Below are 12,056 nucleotides of genomic sequence, written 5' to 3'. Positions count from 1 at the left end.
ATATTTTGGAAAATCAATAAGGCAGCACAATCAAAGTTCAGTGTGTAATGAATGATGAACATCTAATGACAACCTGTCAATCTTCAGCATATTTTTGGTATATAAATGTTATCCTTTTCTCTGTAAAAGTGAAGAAACTTGGAGAGTAGGAGATTCTCTTGTTTCACCCCTCTCTCGGGTTTTTAGCATGCGATATTTTTAATAAAAGCATTTTCAGCTCCAGGCTGGTTTTGAATTTGTCTAATTTGTTGATTAAGCTCTTACAAATCCCTGCTAAATAAAATCCAATTTGACAATAGACTAATATCTTCATTAGTGAATCACGGATTAACAAACTCAGGTGAAAGAGATTCAAAGCATACCAGAAAACCACTTGATTGATTCTATCCAAAGTAGTTACAGTTCTTGAGTGGAATTAGTTCCTCACCTAATGGATTGACTAGATTCTGTAGAGATTACAGAACAATTAATTGCAGTATCAAATCACAATTCCACAGTTAAACTACACTGTTTGCAGTGGCTCATTCCTTACCAAGGCTGATTCATTACAGAGGTATAGCCAAGTGTCAGTAATATTAAGAGTGAAGGAGATATCATGTTTTTTTACTTCAAACCAAATGGTTTGCATTATTAAATTGTGTCATTCAGGTTTAAAATGCTGCAGCTACATTCTAAAGACTTAAGAACCAAGTTGTAATCTCTGTAGCTTGACATATTAATACATGGAAACAACACGTAAAATAATGGAAAGCCTTATTTTAACAGGTGGAGTTAACTGACTTGTGGAGGTGATGGCCTAGTGGTATTATCGCTAGACTATTAATCTGGAGACCCAGATTTGTTTAAAACTATTCCTGATGAAGGGCTTTTGCCCAAACCGTCGATTTTCTTGCTCCTTGGATGCTGCCTGACCTGCTGTGCTTTTCCAGCACCACTCTGCTCTAAACTCCTGTAATAAATCTTGCCAAGATTGAGCTTGTACGCAAATGAGGGTGACTTGCCAAGGACATATCATAGAGCAGGTGCTGCCAAGAACAGCAAATATAAAGGCTTTGATAGAATTCTGCATTCTTAAAAGTCATCGGGAAATTGAGATTTTTTTTGGGGATGCATGGTTTCTATCAAAATGTTTAGGATAATGGCGGCCACGCTAACAGATTTATCATGGAAATAGACAAAGGTAACATTCACCCAGGGTAGACCACCCCAACTTAACAAAACCTTTTAAAATGACAGTGACAAATTGATGCTAGTTACTGGAGGGTGGCTGTGGTTTTATTGCAGGATGATAATGTGGATACTTTCCCAAGAAACTAAATCAAAAGAAGTACTTTAGCTCTAGTCTGAGAAACACTAATACATGACTGTCTGTCATGACCACAAAGAAATGCTAATATGGTCTCTGGGGCCATGAAGAGAAATTTAAACTCAAAATGCTCAACGTTTTCAATTGAGTTTATTAATTCAATCTCGTAATAGAACAACTGTTCATGATGCAAGAAAATATAATGACAGACACATTATCCGGAATATTATGATGTTGGAATAGTTTGGTGATATTTTTTAAATGGGAAGTTATACAAGTCCTGTATAAAGGTTGAGTAAGAATGAATGAATGGTTCTTTTATTGTTATATCTGTCGTGTTTACACTGTAATGAAGCACATCTGAAAATGGCATTTATATAAAAACATAAGACAGGAGCAAGACTAGGCTTTTTATCCCCTCAAGCCTGCTCCACCATCTAATCTGATCATGTCTGATCCTAGAGTGTGCTACACTAATCCCCCACCACCACCACCCCCATATCCCATTTTCCCTTTAGCCACAGGAGCTATATCTACCTCCTCCTAAAAAAAATTAATTTCTCTTGGGATGTTAGGAAAACGTACTAATGCAAACATTGGACAGTTCCTGGGTTGCAAAGAGTTTATCATGTAAACTTCTTAGAAGTCAAACATCAAAGAATTGGGAATTGTCTTCTGTTTACAAAAGTCAACTGACCTTTCAGAGAACACAAGCCAAATCTTTTGAGAGCGCGCCTCGGGACTGAGGTGCTGTCTGTTTGCTTCTGTATATATTTGGATGCAACAGTTGTTGGAAGGATTTGCAAGGAAAGGGGTTTGTTATTTCCCTCAGTGAAGTATTTGAGAATTTGGCATATAATCAGGATTTCTGTTACCTATCCGAACCTTGTCTGAAGATCTTCCACCGCCCTGTGAATGGTGGCAATTGGATCTCTGACAGAAAATCAAAATAACTGAGAGAAATCAACCCATTCTATCTTAGAATGGAGATAAGGAGAAACTTCCTGTCAGAGAATGATTAATCTATGGGATTCACTTGGAGGCGAGGCCATTGAGTATATTTACGAATGAGACAGCTCATGAAGACTGTCAAAGGGATCAAGAGTTACCAGGAGATGGTGGGAGAGTGGAGGATGAGAAACTTATCAGCCATGATTGAATGGCAGAGCAGACCCGATGGGATGAATGGCCTACTTTCTGCTCCTATGTCCTTATGGCCTTGTTTCTGCACTTGAACCTTTAACCTACATAAACGATGCTCTTTTTTGCTTATTTTTTATCCTGGAGTCAGAATCCCTCCACAGACCAGAGTTGTCTTATCATCCTTTGGGAACATACTTTTAAAATAAAGAGGAACTTGGTTTAATCTTGCAAAGTAGCTCAGTTAATTACTGGTTTTGTCACATATTAGAAGAATATACATTTTCCTTCAATGACTGTTTCTTTTGAGTTTATTGAGAGAGACTTGGTCTAAGTCTATCTTATTTTAGATTACAGTAATAAAGAGGAACAAGTTGACCATTTCGGTGATTAAATAAAGGAATTACAGTCTTGGTGCAGCTCATTGAATAGTGCAGCTTTATTTCCAGCACCCTCTTCCTATTAGATCAGCAACACATCTGCCTTACACCCAACTCCCAACCACTAGCCATCATTCATCCTCAAAGATAGCTTAGAGTATTGATTTTGCGATTTGCCTTTCAGCTGTTCAATACTGACTCTTGGAGTTATATCAATTTAACAAACACCTCACAGTGAGAGCTTAAAATCCATTACATTGCTACTCACAGACTGCAATGCTCCACCTGCTGGTGTTACTCGTTAACACAGCCTTTAATTCATCTCTTCGGCCTGAATGAAGGAGACTGTAGGGGACAGGACTCTTGAATAGGACTAATTACCAAATCGATCCATGTGATAGGGCTTTTGCAAACATGGTCTATGAATAACTCTGTACCCTGCCTTTTACCCGTAGCCCTGAATATTATTTCTATTTAAATGATCATCCCTTTGAATCTGCCTCCTCCTCCATATTTCCAAGGAGTACATTCCAAAACCTAACCATTTGTGAGAAACCGTTCTTTTATCACTTGTACTTGCTTCTTTTATAAACACTTTAAATCTTTCCCTTTTGTTCTTGATTCTGTTATGAGCAGGAGCAGGGTAGCCCTATCTTTGTTCTCCAAGTGCCACTAAAATTTGTAATCGTTTATCAAATCACCTCTCAGCCAAGAAAAAGTGCCAATCTTTCTAAACCATCCGTGTGACTCAGGTGATTGAGAAACAGTTAACAGTTGAAGCAGATAGTCAAAAGGGAAGAGTAAGAAATCAAAAGTTGTTATACACTTTGGTAAGAAGGACATGGTTAAGGAAAGGGTGAATATAGTACATTAGGCAGAAGGTTAAAAAGCAGAACCTCAAAAAAGGTGGTAATTGCTGACCACATTGTAATGAGAGTAGGAATAAAAAGATAAGGCAGATAAATTAATAGCTGAAGAAATGATGCAATGTGCAAGGATTCAGATTTTTGGATCATTAGGACCTCCACTGGGGCAGGAAAGAGTTGTTCAATAGTGACAGGTTTTACCTGAACTGAAAAGGGACTGATATTCTGGTGGAGAGATTTGCTATTTCTATTTCAGGAGCTTTTAAACGAGTTGTGGGGAGGGGGGTTGGTTTCTGGAGTAGCAGTGAAACAGCAAGACAGACGAGGATGGTACTGAAATCAGAAAGGAGCAAGTTAATTAGAAAGGACAGACAAAAGCAAGTCAGAGAATGAGGTAACTCTGAAAAATTAAACTGCATTAATTTAATTGCAAGGGGTCTTACAGGTAAGGCTGACGAACTCAAGGCAATTATGGGAACATGGGACTGGACACCCTAGCTATTACAGAACCATAGCTAAAAGGGAAGGACAAGACTAACAGTTCAGTGCTCCAGGGTGTAGATGCTATAGGAAAGATAAAAAGGGAAGCAACAGAGGAGGGGGAATGATGTTATTCATCAGGAAAAACATTATGCCTGTACTTAGAGAGGATATTTCTGGGGGATCGTCCAGTGAACTACATTGATGGAACTGAGAAATAAGAAGGGGATAATCACCATAGGCCCCGTCCCCAATAGACAGAGGGAAACAGAGGAGAAAATATGTAGAGAGATCTGATATAATAGGATTGTAATAGTAGGAGATTTTTACTTTCCAAACATAGATTGGGACTGCCATTGTGTTAAGAGCTTGCATGGTGAGGAGTTTGTTCAATGTGTTCAAAGTAATTTTCGATATCAATATGTAAATATACCTACTAGAGAAGGAGTAAAACATAACCTTCTCTTGGGAAATAAGGCAGGGCAAGTACTAGTAGGGGGGGTACTTTGGGGCAGAGATCATAGTTCTATTAGTTTTGAAATAGTTGTGGAAAAGGATAGGCCTTCCAAAGAAACTAAATTTCTGGAGTATTTTAAATGATAGGAGACTGGAACCTGCAGAAGTTGATTGAAGTAAACTATTCACAGGTAAAGGAGTGGCTTTTTTCAAGGAACAGATACGACGTGTCCTTGATGTGTATGTACCTGTCAGGCAGGAAAGAGATGGTCGTGTGAGGGAGGTTGAATGTCTAGTAAAGAGGAAGAAGGAGGCTTACATAAGGTTGAGGAAACAAGGTTCAGACAGAGCATTGGAGGGATACAGGATAGCCAGGAGGGAGCTGAAGAAAGGGATTAGGAGAGCTAAGAGAGGGCATGAAAAATCTTTGGCGGGTAGGATCAAAGATAACCCCAAGGCCTTTTATGCTTACGTGAGAAACATGAGAACGACGAGAACGAGGGTAGGTCCGATCAAGGACAGTAGTGGGAGACTGTGTATTGAGTCGGAAGAGATAGGAGGGGTCTTGAATGAGTACTTTTCTTCAGTATTTACAAATAAGAGGGACCATATTGTTGAAGAGGAGAGTATGAAACAGACTGGTAAGCTAGAGGAGATACTTGTTAGGAAGGAAGATGTGTTGGGCATTTTGAAAAACTTGAGGATAGACAAGTCCCCCGGGCCTGATGGGATATATCCTAGGATTATGTGGGAAGCAAGAGAGGAAATTGCAGTACCGTTTTCAATGATCTTTTCATCTTCACTGTCAACGGGGGTGGTACCAGGGGACTGGAGAGTGGCGAATGTTGTGCCCCGTTCAAAAAAGGGAATAGGGATAACCCCTGGAATTACAAGCCAGTTAGTCTTACTTCTGTGGTAGGCAAAGTAATGGAAAGGGTACTGAGGGATAGGATTTGAGTATCTGGAAAGGCACTGTTTGATTAGGGACAGCCAGCACGGATTTGTGAAGGGTAGGTCTTGCCTTACAAGTCTTATTGAATTCTTTGAGGAGGTGACCAAGCATGTGGATGAGGGTAGAGCAGTGGATGTAGTGTACATGGATTTTAGTAAGGCATTTGATAAGGTTCCCCATGGTAGGCTTATGCGGAAAGTCAGGAGGCATGTGATAATGGGAAATTTGGCCAGTTGGATAGAGAACTGGCTAACTGGTCGAAGTCAGAGAGTGGTGGTAGATGGTAAATATTCAGCCTGGAGCCCAGTTACAAGTGGAGTTCCACAGGGACCAGTTCTGGGTCCTCTGCTGCTTCTAATTTTTATTAATGACTTGGAAGAGGGAATTGAAGGGTGGGTCAGTAAATTTGCAGACGATACGAAGATTGGTGGAGTTGTGGATAGTGAGGAGGGCTGTTGTCAGCTGCAAAGGGACTGAGATATGATGCAGAGCTGGACTGAGGAGTGGCAGATGGAATTTAACCCTGTCAAGTGTGAGGTTGTCCATTTTGGAAGGACAAATAAGAATGCAGAATACAGGGTTCTTAGTAAGGTGGAGGAGCAGAGGGGTCTTGGGGTCTATGTTCATAGCTCTTTGAAAGTTGTCACTCAGGTGGATAGAGCTTGTAAGGAGTGTATTAGTGTTCATTAGCAGTCGTGAGATGATGTTGCAGCTGTATAGGACCTTGGCAAGACCACATTTGGAGTACTGTGTGCAGTTCTAGTCGCCTCACTTTAGGAAAGATGTGGAAGCTTTGGAGAGGGTGCAGAGGAGATTTACCAGGATGTTACCTGGAATGGAGAATAAGTTGAGAGTGCTAGGCCTTTTCTCATTAGAACGGTGAAGGATGAGGGGTGACTTGATAGAGGTTTATAAGATGATCAGGGGAATAGATAGAGTAGACAGTCAGAGACTTTTTCCCTGGGTACAACAGAGTGTTACAAGGGGACATAAATTTAAGGTGAAGGGTGGAAGGTATGGGGGGGGGGATGTCGGGGGTAGGTTCTTTACCCAGAGAGTGGTGGGGGCATGGAATGTGCTGCCTGTGGGAGTGGCAGAGTCAGAATCATTGGTGACCTTTAAGCGAAAATTGGATAGGTACATGGATAGGTGTTTAATCTAGGATAAATGTTCGGCACAACATAGTAGGCCGAAGGGCCTGTTCTGTTCTATGTTCTATGTTCTATGACTGACAAGTGGGAGGCTTTCAGAAGTGAGACAATGAGAGTTCAGAGGCAGTTATGTTCCTGTTAGAATAGAGAATGGATGAATAAAGATATCAAAGCTCTGGTCAAGAATAAGAAAGAATCTATGTTAGGTGGAGACAACAGCGATCAAGTGAATCTCTTGAAGAGAACCTTTAGCGTAGGGGCGTTCTTAAGAGGGAAATCACAAGGGCAACAAGAGGATATGAGAGATTAAGCAGACAAGGTTAAGGATAATTAAAAGAGATTTGATAAGTGCATTAAGTGCAAGAGAGCAACTAAAGATAAAATAGGGCCCCTTCAAGATTGTCTAGGTGTAGAAACACAGGAGATGGGAGAGATGCCAAACAAACATTTTAGATTAGATTAGGTTCCCTACAGTGTGGAAACAGGCCCTTCGACCCTCTGAAGAGTAACCCACCCAGACCCATTTCCCTTTGAATAATGTATCTAACACTGTGGGCAATTTAGCATGGCCAATTCACCTAACCTGCACATCTTTGGACTGTGGAAGAAAACTAGAGCATCCAGAGAAAACTCACGCTGATACAGGGAGAATGTGCAAACTCTACACAGACATTCGCCCAAGGCTGGAATTGAACCTGGGACCCTGGTGCTGTGAAGCAGCAGTGATAAACACTGAGCCACCATGCCACCCCAGTTTTTACTGTAGAGAAAGAAATGGAAGCTGGAGAACTCAAGGAACTAAATATTGATGTTTGAAAACATCAGACTACAGATGAGGAAGTGCTGTAGCTCTTAGGAAATGTAAAAGTGGATAAATCTCCAGGACCTGGTCGAGTGTCGCAGGATCTTGTGGGAAGTTAGGGAAGAAATTGCGGTGACCCTAACAGAAATATTTGTATCATCTATAACCACGGGCAAGGTGCCAAAGGACTAGAGAGTGGCAACTGTTATGTCTTTATTCAAGGAAGGCTGTAAGGAGAAACCTGGGAACTATAGACCTGTGAGGCTGGCATTGGTAACAGGTCAGTTGTTGGAGGTTACTCTGAAAGATAGGGTTTACGTGCATTTAGAAAGGCAAGGACTGATTAAGGATAGTCAGCATGGTTGATTCAATTTTTTGAGGAAGTAACCAAGATGACTGATGATGGCAGAGCAGTAGACATTGGACTACTGTACTTGGACTTCAGTAAAGCCTTTGACAAGGATCTACCTGTTAGACTAATTAGTAAAGTTAGATCACATGGGATTCAGGGAGAGCGTTCCAACTGGATTGAAAATTAGCTGGATGGTAGGAGACAGAGGGCGATAGAGGAGGATTGCTTTTTGGGACTGGAGGCCTGTGACCAATGGTGTTCCACAGGGATCGATACTGGGTCCACTTTTGTTTGTCATTTATATCAATGAGACGTGGTAAGTAAATTTGCAGAAGACACCAAAGTTGGTTGTATTGTGAACACTGTTCACAATAGAGGGATTACATAGAGATCTTGATGAATTGGGTAAATGGATTGAGGAGTTTAATTTGGATAAAGGTGTAACTTGGTAAAACAAACAAGGACGGGAATTATAATTAAGGATTGTGTTGTAGAACAGAGAGACCTAGGAGTTCAAGTACATAATTTCTTCGAAATTTGATTGGATTTTAGGTCATCCCCTTCACTTACTGTTCATTACTATTGCTTTTGACTCTTTATTTATTCCATTTGAGAGTTTTGATCACCTGCAGAGACTTATTATTCAGCTATCGACACTCCACTGATACCATTTGTATGATCTTTTGATCCCTGTGTTTATAAACTCTGTTTATAAGCTCAGTTCACCCGATGAAGGGGCAGTGCTCAGAAAGCTTGTGATTTCAAATAAACCCGTTGGACTGCAACTTGGTGTCATGTGACTCTTTACTTTGTCCACTCCAGTCCAACACTGGCACCTCTACATCATTGAAAATTGCCTCACAGGTGGACAGGGTGGTTAAGAAAGCATTTAGCATTCTTGCCTTTGTTGCTCAGAGCTTCGAGTATCAGGGGTTGGGACATTGTCTTGTACAACATCAACATATTGGTGAGGCCTCTCCTGGAATACTGCACGCAGTTATAGAGTCAGAGTCATACAGCAGGGAAACAGATCTTTCAGTCCAACCAGTCCACGTGCCATAATCCCAAACTAAACCAGCCCCACCTGCCTACCTTTAGTCCAAATCCCTCCAAACATTTCCTATTCATGTACTTATCCAATGTCTTTTAAATGTTGTACTGCAGCTGCATCCACCATTTCTTCTGGAAGTTCATTCCACTCATGAACTGTGTAAAAATAAAAGTGCCCCTTATGTCTTACTTAAACCTTTCTCCTCTCGGCCACTGGTCACAGTGTGTCACTGAGCAACAGCTTCCAGCAGTGAGGGACTCGTCATTCTACTGTACCCTCTTGCTCAGTGACACAATCAGGCAGGAAAACTGATGAAGCAAACTGCTATCACAGAATTATTTTAAATTGGGTGCAGGAACGGAGAGCAATTGGGAAACAGTAAACCAGGTGACAAACTGATTAAGATTCTCAAACACCTAAAAGATCAATGTTTCACACAACCTAACTGACAACCTCCAACATTGCTTCCAATTCCCTTTTTGATCCTCTCCCTGAGACACAGTCCCAGTTCAAAGTTTCTGATTGAAGATGCTCATCAATTCCAATCACCAAATTCATCCAGACATTTTCCCCAAGGAATGAAGCTGGGATTTCAGACACAATGGTGACCTCACTCCCATTGGGGCAATCACTTGGAATCCAGGAATGGTGTTGGAATCCAGGCTGGTGTTCATTTTCTTTTGATACCATTAAGTAAAATGTCACCTTTGCCTCATCTTCCAAAGTCACCCAAACCCTGAGATCTCCTGAGGTGACTTTCCAAATTCACCATCTCAGGAGTATTCACTCACCTTACTCCATCCATATTGGCTCCCAAAAGCCAATCAATCAACACAATCCCAATATTAGCAGGAACTGAATGATCGGGGCCACTGAGTGCCAAATGAGGTCATTCTCAATCATTATGGACAGTGAATCTAGAATCAAGAGTCTGTTGCTGGAAAAGCACAGCAGGTCCGGCAGCAGGATTCTCCTGCTCCTCGGATGCTGCCCGACCTGCTGTGCTTTTCCAGCAACACACTCTTGACTCTTATCTCCAGCATCTGCTGTCCTCACTTTCTCTCAGTCAGTCTAGAGCAGAGGCATTTGACACAATGACACAGGTTACTCAGGGTTTCAATGAGATTACTGAAGAAAAATGAACAGGAAAACATTAATATTTTAAATCAATTGAGGGGAAAAACATGGTCAGTGTCATTAGTGACTTCAACGTCAACCTCTCCTCCACGTTTTCTGTTCCCTTTTGGGAGGTTCTGTTGCAACTTACTTGCTTCAGGTCATTGTGGAGAACATTTAGGAAAAAAAGCAGCAGCTCCTGAGCATCCTGTTGTGTGCCGTCAGAAAATGATGCATGCAGTTTGCCAAGGACTCGCTTCACTTCATCAGGAAAGACATAAACGCAATCTCCGAGCCACATGTCCATGACTAAAGCTGAGAATGCTTTGGATAATTCTCCCTGACCTCTACACAAGGAACAAAAACCTCCATTAGAACAAAAACCCAAGTTTTAATACATTTATCTATTTTACCATCTCCTCCATCAGTGAGCCCATGTCCTGATGGTTTTGGGTACGATTCCACAGGGATAGAAACAAAACAATACCTGTCACTGTATCACAGCACATGTGGTAATAATAAGACCATAAGACATAGGAGTGGAAGTAAGGCCATTCAGCCCACCGAGTCCACTCTGCCATCCAATCATGGCTGATGGGTATTTCAACGCCACTTACCTATACTCTCTCCGTATCTCTTAATTCCTTGCGAGATTAAAAATTTATCAATCTCTGCCTTGAAGACATTTAACGTCCTGGTCTCCATTACACACCATGGCAATGAATTCCACAGGCCCACCACTCCCTGGCTGAAGAAATGTCTCCTCATTTCCACTTTAAGTTGACCCCCTCTAATTCTAACGCTGTGCCCACAGGTCCTAGTATCCCTGCTTGACGTAAACAGATGCCCAGCGTCCACCTTTTCTAAGCGATGCATTATGTTGTACGTTTCTACTAGATCTCCCCCTGACCTTCTAAACTGTAATGAATACAATCCCATGATCCTCAGCTGTTCCTCGTATGTTAGGCCTACCATTCCAGGGATCATCCATGTGAATCTCCACTGGACACGCTACAGTGCCAGTATGTCCTTCCTGAGGTGTGGGGACCAAAATTGGACACAATATTCTAAACGGGCCTAACTAGAGCTTTATAAAGTCTCAGTAGCACATTGCTGCTTTTACGTTCCAACTCTCTGTGAAATAAATGACATTACATTTGCTTTCTTAATCATAGACTCAACCTGCAAGTCAACTTTTAGAGAATCCTGGACTAGCACTCCCAGATCCTTTTGTACTTTGGCTTTAAGAATTTTCTCACCTTTTTTTATTTCAAAAATATACTTTATTCATAAAATATTTTGATGATCTGTACAATTGGTGGTGCCATTTGTAGGCACACCTTGCATTTCTTTACATACAGAGATCAGAATTAATCATTCATATGTACAGGTCTGTACATTTACCATCCATATATTTAGCTGAGGCTTCTGCAGAGCCCACTTACTGAGTGGGCCCCCTGTTCTTCTTAGGCAGGCTGACGTTGCATGGTGGTCTTTCCCCACCACGCGTTGGCAGCAGCTACCCCAGGCTTCAGCACGTCCCTCAACACATAGTCCTGGACCTTGAAATGTGCCAGTCTGCAACACTCAGTATACTCCATCCCTGTATTCTTTTTTCCAAAGTACAAGACCTTGTATTTGCTAATAAATCAAAGCAAATCCCCTTTAGGTAAATAACACATCAGGACAGCCCCAAAGTCCTCAGTGTCTTTCCTGGAATGGAGGGGATTCTGGAACTGAAATGGCCATTATTTGAGCCTCATTTTCATGTTACTCTGATGCTATTCTTACCTGTTTAGATCATCTGCATAAGCTCCAGTTATGAAGTATTCCACCAATGGAGTAGTGTTGCAGAGACACTGCAAGATGCAGTTCAGGTAGCAGGTGTTCCCAGAGTTTCCCAGCCCAGTCTGGCCTGCACCTCCCGAGTGTCTCTCGATACCAGTATTAGACACGCTGGATTCCAAGGAGCCATTGCTATATTTAGGAACAAGATGGTAGTAT

General features: G+C 41.5%; 1 protein-coding gene across 1 annotated transcript in view; it reads right to left on the bottom strand.

Annotated features, from left to right (window-relative positions):
• LOC132834171 (putative ubiquitin carboxyl-terminal hydrolase 50) overlaps positions 1 to 12,056 on the bottom strand; it is a 45,509-nt gene that overhangs the window by 13,706 nt on the left and 19,747 nt on the right. Inside the window, exons 2-3 of the mRNA XM_060852834.1 lie at positions 11,844 to 12,029; positions 10,204 to 10,399 (exon numbers count right to left, since the gene is read on the bottom strand). Coding sequence (XP_060708817.1) covers positions 10,204 to 10,399; positions 11,844 to 12,029 — 382 coding nt within the window. The remainder of the gene's footprint in view (positions 1 to 10,203; positions 10,400 to 11,843; positions 12,030 to 12,056) is intronic.

Source organism: Hemiscyllium ocellatum, chromosome 39 (genome assembly GCF_020745735.1).
Source record: "Hemiscyllium ocellatum isolate sHemOce1 chromosome 39, sHemOce1.pat.X.cur, whole genome shotgun sequence".
NCBI classification, from domain to species: Eukaryota; Metazoa; Chordata; class Chondrichthyes; order Orectolobiformes; family Hemiscylliidae; genus Hemiscyllium; species Hemiscyllium ocellatum.
This window is presented reverse-complemented; position numbering and strand designations above follow the sequence as displayed.